Source organism: Ascidia mentula, chromosome 4 (assembly GCF_947561715.1).
Source record: "Ascidia mentula chromosome 4, kaAscMent1.1, whole genome shotgun sequence".
Taxonomy (NCBI): Eukaryota; Metazoa; Chordata; class Ascidiacea; order Phlebobranchia; family Ascidiidae; genus Ascidia; species Ascidia mentula.
The window spans coordinates 14,561,544-14,576,805 of NC_138569.1; the positions used below are offsets into that span (position 1 = coordinate 14,561,544).

The window sequence follows — 15,262 nt, forward strand, 5'->3', positions numbered from 1 at the left end:
CGAGGAATCACGAACAACTTTCAATACCTTAACATGAACGAAAGAAAAAAAAGTAAAATGTTTTAGCCTATTTACAAGAACAAACCTGCTTTTAAGAGCGTCCAAGATAGGTGGTACGTATTTGTCGAACAGAATAGTGAGGTTGGCGCGTTCGGATTGAACTTCGCGTTGATCGATCCAACTTGAAACGGGAGGATTCCAACCCAAATCAGCGGGGTTGACGAACAGAATACCAGCTCTATGTAGAATATATTAATGGGGATGACCAAAGTGAAGTTTTAATGTGCAGATTACCTACTGTCGTCAAACCAAGAACAACTGAAAATCGCCTCATTTTGCACAAAATTATTGATATATTGTCACATGTTTTACATTTCCAGTGCACATTTGCGCCCCTAGTGGATATTCGAAAGTATTTTATCTACGATTTGCTTTGGGGTGCAGTCAGATGGGTGTTTGCGTGGGAGTAGCGAATGGTCGGGTTTTGGCATTTAGAACTTTGCTCAACAAACAAACTTTCTCCAATAAATTCAGAAAAATCGAAACATAACAGCAGCCTATAATTAACTAAACTTTGTCCATGAGTTAGGTAACTTTAATCCGGAAAATCTTACCTCGATACGGTGGCGGGTGTGGCGGCCTTCAAGTGACTTATCTCAAACAACATTCGCATGGATGGAGTGAGCGGGATACGCTCGTTGCTGGCAAGTGTCAGAACCTGCAAATAAAAAAATAAAGTGAACGACGCTGTTGCCTGAATATTACAGCTTATTTTTTTTCTGCGTCGTTGCACAATACAAATGGCAAAATGCTAGCGAGTCAGTGTTTGAACAAAACATACTTTGTTGTCGTCCATGACTGTATTGAGCGATTCGATCCACATCGGATCGATGTCACCATCAAGTACGATCCACTTCGGTCCGTCATGTTGAATGTTGGAAAGGTCTCTCATAATGTTGGAGAAAAGTCCATCTTTCCATTCCCGTGTGGCGGGATTGATTACACCTAAATACATCGCAAGCACGACGAATGAGAAGTAAGAAAACTTGACACGGAAGTAACGGATAAGATTACTGAGATAAAAAAATTACCGTAAAGCTCGTTGTTAGTTACTGCCTTCGGGTTGATGTCCACCCACATAGGTTTGCGCTTTTGTATCTGGTAAGTTTTGTGAAGCGACTTGAGAATCTGCAACATATGACCGCGGTATAAGGTTAGGGTTAAAATTGGAAACCGTTAATATTAATATGTATTTTGTAACTATTTGAATAAGAACTGAAGATGCTTTAATAAAAAGCGAAACATGTTTTCTAAAACTAGAAGCGACACAAAGTTGTTCTAGTAACACTTAAATTGGATTGAAGGTTAACTTGCGTCACGTGAAAGAAGTGCTGCTGGTTAGGTAGATTTCATGTAGTAAAAACATTTTATTGCTATTTTGTAACTTATTATTTACTTCTGGGCTGTTTGCCCTGTGTAAAAGTTTTTTGACAAACCTGAGACTTTCCGGTTCCGGCGTTTCCGATGACGAATACAGAGTGACGAACACCGAGCAATTCCTCCAACTGGACGATCTTCAGCAAAAAGTTGTCCTCAGATTGCAGCTTGAGTTGGACGATGGATTCCTGACAAAAGAAAATGGTTTTCGATAGTGAAACACAAAACATCTTCCAGAGTATAAAAGACTTTTATCGTCAAAACTTCAGCTGCATGTGTGTGCTTTCGGATGAAAATGATACAGTTTGGTAAGTTAGATGGCGTTACTGTGCAATAACTACAATAGGGTGCTAATCAAATATAAACAATAAGTCAATCTGAACGAGGTCGTACTTAAACATTTAATTTAATTACCCGGATAAGCTTTTCAAAGTCGGGGTTTCTCTTTCTGGGAACATCTAAAGCTGGGAAGAGATCTCCGATCAATCCCATGAAAACGGGAAGATCGTCTGTCACGATCTTGGGAATATTGAAATCGCGCAACGCTCTCATCAACACCTGACGACAATTATAAAGCGTTTTGATTTTTGATTTAAATGCATGCCATTGTTGTGAGTTTAAAGTCATAAAAACTTAAGTCGAAACCAATCGCAGGAGAAATAAGTTTTCAAAAATTTTCTATTGAATTCAAGTTTTTAGAAAATACACCATACTGCATGCAGAATTTGCCAATGTGAAACAAGCGATTGCGCAAACTTAAAACAAGCATTTACATCTGATAATATCGTAAAATAGGAACACGCTTCGTGACCATATCGAAGTCTACAAATGTTAATACCTGGTCTTCAGCACGCCCTGGGTCACCTCTCTTCAGTGTCCCGGCCACCACAAGCACAGACTTGATTGCCCTCAAACCCCAATCGTAGTGGTCCTGCTTGGAGAGAAGTTCGCGACACAAGGTGTAAAGTGTGATGAACTTGCGGGCGAGCAACCGGTTGTCAATAAAACCCTCGGCCACCAACATGATTTCGCAGATCATGGCGAAGTCGGGAACAACCATGGCACAAGGTCTAACAATTTTTGTTGCATTAAAACAAGTTGGGATATGAAAAAAAGATGGCCAATTTCGAAGTGAGAATTGTACGTTGACTCTAACATTGTGCTGTTACGGTCATGACACTGATATTACATAAATTGCAAATGGATAAAAAGTATTTTACCTAAACAGTGCTTTTAGATTCTCGGGCAGCTCTGTGCGTCCAGCGTAACCAGGGTTCATGGTAATGAAGAGACCAACGGTGGGAACCAGGCGAATTTCTTCTCCGAGGAAATCAAACCTCTCTCTTTTTTCACGTATGGCATCCTGGATTGTCTTCACCTGTTGGTGTATTCAGAAACTAATGATAAGTACTTGGATAGAAGGTTACCGAATTGCTGCGCGTTGTGCGTTGGAATCAAGGTGCGTAAAAGTATTATCGGTTTTAAAGAGAGAGACGGTGGGCATGGAAGCAATTATAAAGAGGTGCATTTTCATCTGATATTCTTTATAGCTCAGGCAGCAACTTCTTTATATTTTTCTAAACGTATAAGTAGAAGCATTAAATAATTGCTGCAATACGAAACACAATAAATTATTAACTTTTGACTTCACCTGCACTGCAACGACCGACAACACTTCAACAGAGATGCGGTTGAACTCATCGAAACAACCCCAAGCACCTGTTTGCGCTAATCCCTATAAATAACAACGTTTTACAAGACAAGTGAGGAATGACACCTTTTTTGATACCAGTTTATCAAACAGATGAGCTTAAAACTGACCTTGTAAATGTTACCAATCGACTTGTAGTCCATCTGCTCTGAGCAGTTGAACACGTATACCATGATACCGAGGGCACGACCCAAGTCCTTGGTGGTTTCGGTCTTACCGGTTCCTGCTGGGCCGGCAGGGGCTCCGCTCATTGTCAAATGGAGGGATTGCGTTAGGGTGATATAACATCTACAAATATGCAGTTAAAAATTAGCAAAAATAATCATTTAGCTAGAGACCAAAAAATTTTGTGGTACACAGGCCATGCTTTGTTCGGCATATCGTAAAAAATACTAACAAAACAAACAACTGAAACGTTTCTCCAATCGTTCCTGAAAAGGTCCCGAAGATTTTTCATTGTAAAGGAATTGTGTTGCAAAGAAATTGTGTACATTTTTTTTATTTATTATGTTTTTGCAAACATTCCATTACGAAACGTCAAACTTAACCCAACCTGTCTGTGAGAGGTGTGATGACAAGTCGGGGAGTGCAACCGAGGTATTCGTACGAGTATTTGAACTGTGCGTCACAGATGTTGCCGAACACGTGATTCACTTTGTCGTCCCATCTCAAACGAAGCTGAGAAAGCCACAAGAAGGCCTGAGCGTTGTCTATCTGTAAAAAATAATGACAAGTTTTTTATTAGACGACTTAATATGGTATGTTTAAACCAAATATCGAATCGTAGTCAACAACTATATCATTCTGCGTTAATTTATCTTACTTTCTGTTCGATAAGTTTCCCAACCACGTCTTTGGCGTGCACGTCGATGGTGCAGATGGTCATGATGTTTTGACGGTCGTTCACCGAGAGATCGCCAATCAGAAGACCAATAAGGGTATTGAGCTGGTTGATCTGCAAGTCGAAAAATTGACAACATGAGTTGATGAAAATAAATTACTACAAAGTGATGATTTACAAATGGATTAAGAAATTGTTTGATTTTGTGTTAAGCTAATGAAATGCCAATCGGGACAAATCGACTTGCTTAAACTGCAATTTTTGCACTTCTGTGTCACAAATAATTATTCATACAAACCTGCTTCTTGAAGTAATCTTTCATGGCGTTCTCGTAACCTTCCTCGAGTCGCGCAAACGCGATGTTGACTTCGGTGGTCCACCAAATTTGAGTTCCAAGCAACGAAACCTGTGATATGTATGTGTATGTATTATATACAACGTCTGAAGAGTCGAGTCCGAAAATTGTAACAAAACATTACCTGGGCGGGGTAATCGAATATCCACTGTTCTCTCGGCTTCTCCTCGTAAGTTACCGCACCCTCAGTCATCTCCTGTCGGACGGTCGATCTCATGATCTCCATGAGTCTGTACAGCCACGTTTCAACTGGACCAACGCACTCGCACGGCACGTCGAAGTCCACGTACCTTAAAAGTTTTCCGAGTGAAAAAGCTGCAGGCAGGTACCAGCGATTTAAATATGTTGTCGATTGAGACTTACTCGTCCTCTTTGCTGAACATCCCGAGGGCGGTTTTTGTCGGATTTCCTTCGTCGTCCGGTTTAAACTTGAGGTTCGCCATGTTGTCGAAGAGTTTACGGAGATGGCGGGAAACGGCAACGGGGTTCGTTCCTGTAATATTTTGGGAACAAAACAGCAACGTGTAAACAAATAATTTCTATAATAAAATACTAACAGTTTAGTAAATATGTAAGGATTTAGGTCTTTGTTTTGTTGGTTAAGTTCTATCGACTGATATCAACACAAAATCGTTTGTATAAACTTTTAATGTGTTGCGCCATGTAACCACCCAATTGGTTTTTATTTAAATCAGCTACGACGTATTATGTACTACAAAGGCATTACCAATCACAGACAAACAATATACCCCATTAAGCTAATGTGAAAATTTTGCATTGGCATGTTTGTAGATTAAGTCAAAACGTTTGCAAATGCAATACATATCAGCTATTTGGCCAATACTGTTTGTTCCAAAGCTGAGAGTTATGTTTTTTCCAATTACCGTTTGACAAAATATCAAGCAAGTCAGCTGATGACACGAAGTAGAATCGAGGGAAGGCAAGACGTTTCGTGTCAAGATATTCGGCGAGAGCTTTCTCGCAAAGCGCCAACCGGTTTTGGATGTCTTCGAGTTTGTCGTACAAACCAGTCTTGTTGGTGGCCGCAACCACGTTTGTTGTTGATTCCATCCAAGCCACAAGTTCCTACGTGAAATTGACATTTTAGTGACAACCATTGTCGCTTTTCGCTTGCAAAAAGTGGCATGTTTTTCTTGTTTTTCTTGGTTGATGATTTGGAAAAGACTTTTGCAAATACCTTTATTATTTATTGTCCATTCTCTTTGCGTAAACAAACCTATTCTACTTACAAAAGTTCACATATAAATATACACAAATAAACGAAGGAATTAATTGTGTAAGCTGCAGACAGATGGCCACTCTTTCGACCTGAAAGGTCTCATGAGTCTGCAGCTTACACAATTCAAATTATTGGCTCCACTTTGCTTACAAATATTTTAAATTTACACAAAAACATTATTTAAAACAAATCGTATTAATTGACAAAATCCTGTTCAGATGCAAGACCTACTTTAAAATCCACATCGATTCCTTCGAATCGTTTCGAATCTTCAGGTAGCTGAGAACGGATATCTTCGGAACCGATAAAGATGGCCTCCAAGTAGGACCAGGTCCTTTGCACCTCAAACCAGATTGTGATGACGGAGTCAGCGGTGGATAACTTCTTCTGCCATCCGGACACTTGATCCAGGAAGTATGCGATGTACTTTGAGGTCATCAAGTTTTGCAGTTGCACCTACAAACAAGCAACGTTAAAGGTTATGACCTTTTGGGTTAAGAGATTTTGCTTGGTGAATATGCACATCGGCTATTTTAACAAGTTTATTGAATTCTATTGTTTTTCTTGAACCTGGCCAAGATTATTTGACATGCAGATAAAGGTTTGTGCGAAACGCGACACACCCCATATACTCCCAAAAACCCAAATTGTAACTGATCAATCCATATTTGTAACAAAATATATCCCATAAATCTTAATTGCGGGGGGTGGGTAACGCACTGCGTAACAAATTATTGTGTTGGTTTCGCTGTCCGCATGTAACCCAACTGCTTGTCAAATATATTCTTGTGACGTGATCGCGTTATGTTGATAACAAGTATTGATAAAGGCTGTATTTCCAAGTGCATTACAACTAGTCTCACACCTGGTTTTCCTCGAGTGTCTCAATAAGCTCCTCATCTGATTGGAGCAAATTGATTTGAGTCCTTGTATGAGGCTCATATTTAAACTCCATGGCGCTCCAAATGACGTCAAGTTCTTTGAGGATCTGCACAAAAGCAAAACAATGGAAAAACAACCCCCAACATTCTCCTACCATACCCACCTTTTCCATTCCCATTTCCTTGACGGCTTTGTCGACGATTCCCCGAACTTCGTCTTCAAAGTTGTGAAGGTTGAGTTTGAGTAAGTCGGCAAGTGTTGTATCTCCGTCCATGACGAATTTCACCTGAAACATTTTTGCAAAGGTCAATGTTTTAGCAGCTCATGACAAGTTTTTGCCGACTCATCCCGGCATACTAAAGCGGTCTTTCGCCGACGGTCTTGTCTTAGCCGTCTAAGGTTAGTCGAATAACGAGTAAAGGTAAAAAAAGAATTGCCTGAAGAAGTTCGTTATGTAGGAATTAAAACTTACACCTTTGTGCTTTTTAGAAGTATAAATTCAAATGTATCTGTCATAGCAACATTTTCTACGTAAAACCTAAAGGAAAAATAACGGACTTAAATACCTTAGTTGCCTGCATAAGTTGCTGCCAATGACGGTCACGGATAGCTGGGTTTTGGAGTTCGCTCACAGCACGCAGTGACGTCAACATGTTCTTTACCAGTGAGTCGAGCCCACCGAAAGAATCCCAAGCACGCATCTTTATAAAAAAAAACAGTAATATTTAATACAAATCAGGTTGGTTTGGTATATTTACATTGAATAACTGTTCGGGACTTAAGTTTTCATAAGATTGTTTCAATACTTGCCTCCTTGTCGAGCGTTCTGATGTCTTTGGCAAACTTTTTGCAATCCAGTTCCATCTGCTCCACGTTGATGTTCGCCCATCTTGTCGTCTTCCAATCCTCGATACTCGTCTTTACCAAAGTTATCATATCCCAAAGTGCTTTCAGCAAAATGACCTGAGCAGAAATAGTCACCATTGATAAGTCTGTTGCGGACAAAGCAGCGAAAATTTAAATAGGAAGTCTTTAAAATGTTAACGCTATACCTAATACAGATATAACGAAATGGGAGCTAATAAATCTTGTACGGTTGTGTTACTGGATGCGACGTCACTTGTCGAAATTTTACAACTGTGCATTGCACGCTCTAACAGTTTTTTTGCCGAACGCATATACCTCGCGACGGCATTGTTTCATTTGCTTAAAGTCAGGAGCGTTGATTTCAAAGATGGCGGCTGCTCCATACAACTTCCTCATCTCATTCTCCATGGCAGTGATTTCGTCATGGCAACGATCCAACTGCAAGTAGGGGCGATCGGCGGCGTAGCGGAACGGAGCATCCTTGCGGAACCTTTCCCTGAACTCGTGTTGCTGAACCTGATTCAAAGAAGAAAGTGATAATGAAATCAAAACGTTTACTATCCTTTCAAGAAATACTAGGTGTACAATTTTACATTCCTCCAAAAAATACACACTTATTTTTAGTTCTTTTCGGCATTAGGCAGTATTTCCTAATCCTCGAAATATTTGCAATAAACTGACAGCAATAGGAAAAATAAAACACAAACCTGCAAATCCCTGAATACATAGACGTCTAAACAAACTTACATCAAAAGTGCTGCACTTCCTTCTGAGAATTGCAACTTCGTTCGACTGGAGCGGAGCTACGGCTTGTTTCACAGTTGCTGCCGTTTTCTTGGTGTTGTTCCATTTCTCCGGCAGTTCCTAAGTAACAAACAACATATGGTTCAATACGGATGGTCCGTTTTGGGTGATTCCCCGTTATATACGAGTTTTTTTACCTCGAGCTGTTTGTGAATATCTTCGGGCATTTCCTGGTCATAGGTTTTCAGCAACTCGATGGTTTGCTTCAGAGGTTCGAACATTTCATCTGTTGTGCTTTGTCGGGATTTCACGTCCTAAATTAAATCCGCTAATTACTTTTGGGGACTTATTATATCTTGTGGTGTTGCAACGACCTTATAATTACCAAGCTAACTTATTAAGCAAATTCTGTTAACCGTGTAAACTGTTGAGTGCTAGTTCATAATATAGCTCAATTTGTTTCCTTTGTTCTATAGGCTGCCTGCGTTGCAGTCTGGTATTTGGCCATGTGATTCTATTACATTCTAATTATACGGCGATCAGAGACGCATACAATACTAACTCCGTGACGTATTCGATTTGAATGAGGCTGAGGAATAAACATATTTTGATTGGACGACTGACAATATTATATTACTGAAAAAAGTACGAGGACCCGAGGCAAATTTGCCCTAAAACGGACAATAAGCTCTGAAGTGATGTTCACTTAGGAACTCTACGCCTTACCTAGTTAAGCGCCACCAACCACGTCCATTGCGAAAATCTGATATCACAATAATATAAATAAGCATGGAGGCCGTAAAATAGTATGAAACACCAAGCTGCACTGATGAGACCTTATAGGTCGAAATCAGTGGTTATATGTCTGCAGCTTACAGAATCCTCAGATAAATCATTTCACTTACACGAAGATTTTCGATGAGCGCCACCAAGTTGTCGTAATCGAGCTGTTCGCTGATCTCGACCGCCATTCCTTTATCCACTACCTTGATAAAGTTGTCTAAGTCCGCCAAGCTGTAATATAAAGCGTAAATAATGTATGTAGTAATCAATGTCGAAGTGTATGCAATATTTTGCTGACAACCACGTACAGCAACAAACTGATGTTTTGGAAAAGGCATGTTTTTGACATACTGCATAGTTTGAGACCAAGCAATCTATATTTAAGCAAAACTCACACAACCAATAATAAAAAAGGTTTAAACTCAATGACCACAGACACTGACAATGTACCTGTTTGTAACGTGGTCAATAAGATGCTGTTTGAACATGAAGCTCCACCGTTTAATGATGTTGAGCAGAGCTTGTTTGAAAGGTTTTGCGTCGACCCTAAACCAAGAATCAAACACAGCCACCGGGTTGATTTCTTCCACTTCGCAGTAGATTTTCTCGTACGTATCAACCTACACATGAACTTGGTTAATAATTCGCAATATAGGAATTTTGTGGATCGGTGGGTGGATTTACAGCAAGTGAAATTATGTAACATGGACTATTGTCGTTTTTAAGAATTTAATTTATGAAATCAAACATGAATTTGTCTGAAATATTATGATATAAAAGCTTCATTTTGGATATTCGCACAAAATACAAACATGTTCGCAATTTAGGTAAAATAGTATAAACTGCCTCTGAGGCAAAAACGTCGCTTGTAACTTGTGCTAAAAAGAAACTGAACAAAAAAATATATTCTAGGTCAAAACAAACCTGTTCTTTGAACATGTCCAGTGTTGGTGGATTTTCTGGCACTCCCTCCTCAGCGTGGGCCTCAATTTCCTCCGAGGTGAGGACATGACCGTACGTGAGAAATTGCTTCATAAATTCATTGCGGTCGTCGATCCACAAGTAGGCATAGTTGTCGAAACTGGTGAGAATACATACAAGGAACTTAAATAAAGCCAATTGTTTGTTTGTGAATACAGTGTGCATATAATAGATGGACAATATCATCAATGCTTTTAAAAATATTCGTGACTAACAATTGGGGGAATCAACCACACTATTAAATGGAACACACTATTAATTTTGGACACACTTCTGGCGTGATTAGTTTCAACCCTTGTGCAATTATCCCAGCACTCATATACATTTTGTGGGTTTTTGTCATGCCAGCAAGAAGAAAAAACAACGATAAGACAACTGATAACGTCACTGACCTGTTCCTGTATTCGCACGCTTTGTCCATTACTGTTTGCACTCGCTCTAAGATTTCGTTCTTCATATCGTTCAGGTCGGCCATGTCTTCCATGTCGGCCTGAAAACACATTTATCTGTTGATTTCCTGGACAATCCAAACAAACGTGATGCTTTTAAAGTCAATTTAGCACCAAGCAGATACTCTGAGTAGGCGATGTCAGACTTTAATCACAGTAGTTCACTGGTTGAATTTTGGCTGTTATCTCGAAAGCGCCGTCCCCGTACCTGATAATGTTCTGCTTCGCTGTCTTTGGCAAGTCTCGCAATTAGTGACGACATTGCGTACATGTCTTTCAGCAATCCTTCCACCTGCTCGTAAAAACCGTCCTCCATTCCATCGTCAAGAGAGGGCCTGACGAAAAAACAAACCAGACATATTTTATGACTTAAACCTGATCTTGTCCGAAGTACAAGATTAAGTGCAAAAGTCAATACACAGTTGCAGCAGGGTCTCCAAAATAAATAACGTTTTTACATAGTAACCGTAATGTACTTAATACACAATATAGCACAAAACCAGCGAACGGCAGCCTCATGTATATCTTACTTGAAAGTCATGTCGGGAGCCTTCAGCTCAAGCGAGGCCTGAAACAGCGGGGGAAGTCCCAGTTTGGCGTCGGTCTGTTTCAAGAGGAACTTCATGGAACATTCGATGGCGTTGAAGCAACCGTCGATGACCATGTCGTCCACGTACATGACGTAACTTTTCCACGTCTCCGAGTCGCCGGACGCTTTGAAGAGTTGCATGTTTTCCTGCATAAATGCGATAGAAACTAAGCATTGGAGAATGGTTCACGTCGATCGACATCAAGCAAAGAAAGTAAAATAGAAACAGATGACTGAGTTCTGAGAAAGGAAATATACTCAAAAAACTACCAGAGATAAAAGAAAAACACCGGTGCGAGACCCTTTTTTGGAGATCGTTTTGGACAGTAGGGGTCCCCAAACATTTACGTTAGAAATTCCTCAGTTTTAGAGCAAGCATTGAGGCAGGAGATTGGCAGCCTTGGTCATGCGTCCAACCCATATACCAAGACCAAAAACCGGATCGAAATTCGTGGCAAGGATATTCTGGGTTTAAAGCAAGCAGTAATATTCAATGATATGTATATCCATATATATTCGGAATAACTATGAACAACTCACACTCGTATAGGCCCTGAAGCGCCACATGGCTACATTTGACTTAGATGGGGTCAGTCATCTACTAACACCAAACAACTTTTTTCGTAGTAAAATGGGCAACTTCATAACGATATAACGAGCAACAATAAATGATTTGAGCAAGCACCCAACATATATCCAACATACAAAACGCAACATCATCACATATACTATTACTATGAAGAGTACAAACGAATAAATTAATGTGAAAGTGAAATAAGTGAAAAGAAACCTACTTGCAGTAGACCATGCACTGCCTCGGCGTTCTCTTTAATCATTCCATATCTCTTGTGTAATCGATCATCTCGGTCATCGAGGCTAAGCAAAGCATCCTGAGAAAAACAAAATATGTTTTTACTTACAATGTAGCCATGATTAAATTTCCAGATTTAAAAAATCTGCTACCAAGATTTTTTAGTACGGGATAACAATATTAAGAACAACGAAAATGGTTAAGGCGTTGGACTCGAAATCCAATGGGATATTCCCGCACAGGTTCGAACCCTGTTCGCAACGTTTCAATTTTTTCGTCAGGTTATAGTAAGGGTTTATATTCTAGTTTTAGTTAAAACCGAACGTTTTCGTAGCTGCGATGGCCGAGTGGTTAAGGCGTTGGACTTGAAATCCAATGGGATATTCCCGCATAGGTTCGAACCCTGTTCGCAGCGTTTCAATTTTTTCGTCAGGTTATAGTAAGGGTTTATATTCTAATTTAAGCTAAAACCGAACGTTTTCGTAGCTGCGATGTCCGAGTGGTTAAGGCGTTGGAGTTGAAATCCAATGGGATATTCCCGCACAGGTTCGAACCCTGTTCGCAGCGTTTCAATTTTTTCGTCAGGTTATAGTAAGGGTTCATATTCTAGTTTATGTCAAAACTAAACGTTTTCGTTGCTGCGATGGCCGAGTGGTTAAGGCGTTGGACTTGAAATCCAATAGGATATTCCTGCACAGGTTTGAACCCTGTTCGCAGCGTTTCAATTTTTTCGTCAGGTTATAGTAAGGGTTCATATTCTAGTTTATGACAAAACTAAACGTTTTCGTTGCTGCGATGGCCGAGTGGTTAAGGCGTTGGACTTGAAATCCAATAGGATATTCCCGCACAGGTTCGAACCCCGTTCGCAGCGTTTCAATTTTTTCGTCAGGTTGGGTTTATATTCTAGTTTATGTCAAAACTAAACGTTTTCGTAGCTGCGATGGCCGAGTGGTTAAGGCGTTGGACTTGAAATCCAATGGGATATTCCCGCACAGGTTCGAACCCTGTTCGCAGCGTTTCAATTTTTTCGTCAGGTTATAGTAAGGGTTTATATTCTAGTTTATGTCAAAACTAAACGTTTTCGTAGCTGCGATGGCCGAGTGGTTAAGGCGTTGGACTCGAAATCCAATGGGATATTCCCGCACAGGTTCGAACCCTGTTCGCAACGTTTCAATTTTTTCGTCAGGTTATAGTAAGGGTTTATATTCTAGTTTATGTTAAAACTAAACGTTTTCGTAGCTGCGATGGCCGAGTGGTTAAGGCGTTGGACTTGAAATCCAATGGGATATTCCCGCACAGGTTCGAACCCATGTTCGCAGCGTTTCAATTTTTTCGTCAGGTTATAGTAAGGGTTTATATTCTAGTTTATGTTAAAACTAAACGTTTTCGTAGCTGCGATGGCCGAGTGGTTAAGGCGTTGGACTTGAAATCCAATGGGATATTCCCGCACAGGTTCGAACCCTGTTCGCAGCGTTTCAATTTTTTCGTCAGGTTACAGTAAGGGTTTATATTCTAGTTTATGTTAAAACTAAACGTTTTCGTAGCTGCGATGGCCGAGTGGTTAAGGCGTTGGACTTGAAATCCAATGGGATATTCCCGCACAGGTTCGAACCCATGTTCGCAGCGTTTCAATTTTTTCATAGTAAGGGTTTATATTCGAGTTTATGTTAAAACTAAACGTTTTCGTAGCTGCGATGGCCCAGTGGTTAAGGCGTTGGACTTGAAATCCAATGGGATATTCCCGCACAGGTTCGAACCCATGTTCGCAGCGTTTCAATTTTTTCATAGTAAGGGTTTATATTCGAGTTTATGTTAAAACTAAACGTTTTCGTAGCTGCGATGGCCCAGTGGTTAAGGCGTTGGACTTGAAATCCAATGGGATATTCCCGCACAGGTTCGAACCCATGTTCGCAGCGTTTCAATTTTTTCATAGTAAGGGTTTATATTCGAGTTTATGTTAAAACTAAACGTTTTCGTAGCTGCGATGGCCCAGTGGTTAAGGCGTTGGACTTGAAATCCAATGGGATATTCCCGCACAGGTTCGAACCCATGTTCGCAGCGTTTCAATTTTTTCATAGTAAGGGTTTATATTCGAGTTTATGTTAAAACTAAACGTTTTCGTAGCTGCGATGGCCCAGTGGTTAAGGCGTTGGACTTGAAATCCAATGGGATATTCCCGCACAGGTTCGAACCCATGTTCGCAGCGTTTCAATTTTTTCATAGTAAGGGTTTATATTCGAGTTTATGTTAAAACTAAACGTTTTCGTAGCTGCGATGGCCCAGTGGTTAAGGCGTTGGACTTGAAATCCAATGGGATATTCCCGCACAGGTTCGAACCCATGTTCGCAGCGTTTCAATTCTTTCATAGTAAGGGTTTATATTCGAGTTTAGGTTAAAACTAAACGTTTTCGTAGCTGCGATGGCCCAGTGGTTAAGGCGTTGGACTTGAAATCCAATGGGATATTCCCGCACAGGTTCGAACCCATGTTCGCAGCGTTTCAATTTTTTCATAGTAAGGGTTTATATTCGAGTTTATGTTAAAACTAAACGTTTTCGTAGCTGCGATGGCCCAGTGGTTAAGGCGTTGGACTTTAAATCCAATGGGATATTCCCGCACAGGTTCGAACCCATGTTCGCAGCGTTTCAATTTTTTCATAGTAAGGGTTTATATTCGAGTTTATGTTAAAACTAAACGTTTTCGTAGCTGCGATGGCCCAGTGGTTAAGGCGTTGGACTTGAAATCCAATGGGATATTCCCGCACAGGTTCGAACCCATGTTCGCAGCGTTTCAATTTTTTCATAGTAAGGGTTTATATTCGAGTTTATGTTAAAACTAAACGTTTTCGTAGCTGCGATGGCCCAGTGGTTAAGGCGTTGGACTTGAAATCCAATGGGATATTCCCGCACAGGTTCGAACCCATGTTCGCAGCGTTTCAATTTTTTCATAGTAAGGGTTTATATTCGAGTTTATGTTAAAACTAAACGTTTTCGTAGCTGCGATGGCCCAGTGGTTAAGGCGTTGGACTTGAAATCCAATGGGATATTCCCGCACAGGTTCGAACCCATGTTCGCAGCGTTTCAATTTTTTCGTAGTAAGGGTTTATATTCGAGTTTATGTTAAAACTAAACGTTTTCGTAGCTGCGATGGCCCAGTGGTTAAGGCGTTGGACTTGAAATCCAATGGGATATTCCCGCACAGGTTCGAACCCATGTTCGCAGCGTTTCAATTTTTTCATAGTAAGGGTTTATATTCGAGTTTATGTTAAAACTAAACGTTTTCGTAGCTGCGATGGCCCAGTGGTTAAGGCGTTGGACTTGAAATCCAATGGGATATTCCCGCACAGGTTCGAACCCATGTTCGCAGCGTTTCAATTTTTTCATAGTAAGGGTTTATATTCGAGTTTATGTTAAAACTAAACGTTTTCGTAGCTGCGATGGCCGAGTGGTTAAGGCGTTGGACTTGAAATCCAATGGGATATTCCCGCACAGGTTCGAACCCATGTTCGCAGCGTTTCAATTTTTTCATAGTAAGGGTTTATATTCTAGTTTATGTTAAAACTAAACGTTTTCGT

General features: G+C 40.4%; 1 protein-coding gene and 6 non-coding genes across 7 annotated transcripts in view; 6 read left to right on the forward strand and 1 right to left on the reverse strand.

Annotated features, from left to right (window-relative positions):
* The window catches only part of LOC145897453 (dynein beta chain, ciliary-like), an 82,389-nt gene that overhangs the window by 16,760 nt on the left and 50,367 nt on the right, over positions 1-15,262 (reverse strand). Inside the window, exons 18-48 of the mRNA XM_082985755.1 lie at positions 11,674-11,769; positions 10,821-11,026; positions 10,499-10,625; positions 10,234-10,331; positions 9,785-9,941; positions 9,311-9,480; positions 8,983-9,091; positions 8,275-8,391; positions 8,081-8,197; positions 7,649-7,849; positions 7,277-7,429; positions 7,033-7,167; positions 6,630-6,752; positions 6,450-6,572; positions 5,816-6,040; positions 5,229-5,430; positions 4,708-4,837; positions 4,469-4,634; positions 4,288-4,395; positions 3,972-4,103; positions 3,702-3,862; positions 3,259-3,436; positions 3,089-3,172; positions 2,658-2,815; positions 2,276-2,507; positions 1,852-1,995; positions 1,497-1,625; positions 1,092-1,188; positions 842-1,005; positions 615-718; positions 86-238 (exon numbers count right to left, since the gene is read on the reverse strand). Of these exons, the coding sequence (XP_082841881.1) occupies positions 86-238; positions 615-718; positions 842-1,005; positions 1,092-1,188; positions 1,497-1,625; positions 1,852-1,995; positions 2,276-2,507; positions 2,658-2,815; positions 3,089-3,172; positions 3,259-3,436; positions 3,702-3,862; positions 3,972-4,103; positions 4,288-4,395; positions 4,469-4,634; positions 4,708-4,837; positions 5,229-5,430; positions 5,816-6,040; positions 6,450-6,572; positions 6,630-6,752; positions 7,033-7,167; positions 7,277-7,429; positions 7,649-7,849; positions 8,081-8,197; positions 8,275-8,391; positions 8,983-9,091; positions 9,311-9,480; positions 9,785-9,941; positions 10,234-10,331; positions 10,499-10,625; positions 10,821-11,026; positions 11,674-11,769 (4,499 nt within the window). The remainder of the gene's footprint in view (positions 1-85; positions 239-614; positions 719-841; positions 1,006-1,091; positions 1,189-1,496; positions 1,626-1,851; positions 1,996-2,275; positions 2,508-2,657; positions 2,816-3,088; positions 3,173-3,258; positions 3,437-3,701; positions 3,863-3,971; positions 4,104-4,287; positions 4,396-4,468; positions 4,635-4,707; positions 4,838-5,228; positions 5,431-5,815; positions 6,041-6,449; positions 6,573-6,629; positions 6,753-7,032; positions 7,168-7,276; positions 7,430-7,648; positions 7,850-8,080; positions 8,198-8,274; positions 8,392-8,982; positions 9,092-9,310; positions 9,481-9,784; positions 9,942-10,233; positions 10,332-10,498; positions 10,626-10,820; positions 11,027-11,673; positions 11,770-15,262) is intronic.
* Positions 12,024-12,105, forward strand: Trnas-uga (transfer RNA serine (anticodon UGA)). Its single transcript has one exon. It is a non-coding gene; the product is annotated as a tRNA-Ser (tRNA).
* Trnas-uga (transfer RNA serine (anticodon UGA)) lies at positions 12,328-12,409 on the forward strand. Its single transcript has one exon. It is a non-coding gene; the product is annotated as a tRNA-Ser (tRNA).
* On the forward strand, positions 12,480-12,561 carry Trnas-uga (transfer RNA serine (anticodon UGA)). Its single transcript has one exon. It is a non-coding gene; the product is annotated as a tRNA-Ser (tRNA).
* Trnas-uga (transfer RNA serine (anticodon UGA)) lies at positions 12,625-12,706 on the forward strand. Its single transcript has one exon. It is a non-coding gene; the product is annotated as a tRNA-Ser (tRNA).
* Positions 12,777-12,858, forward strand: Trnas-cga (transfer RNA serine (anticodon CGA)). The gene has a single exon. It is a non-coding gene; the product is annotated as a tRNA-Ser (tRNA).
* Trnas-uga (transfer RNA serine (anticodon UGA)) lies at positions 13,082-13,163 on the forward strand. The gene has a single exon. It is a non-coding gene; the product is annotated as a tRNA-Ser (tRNA).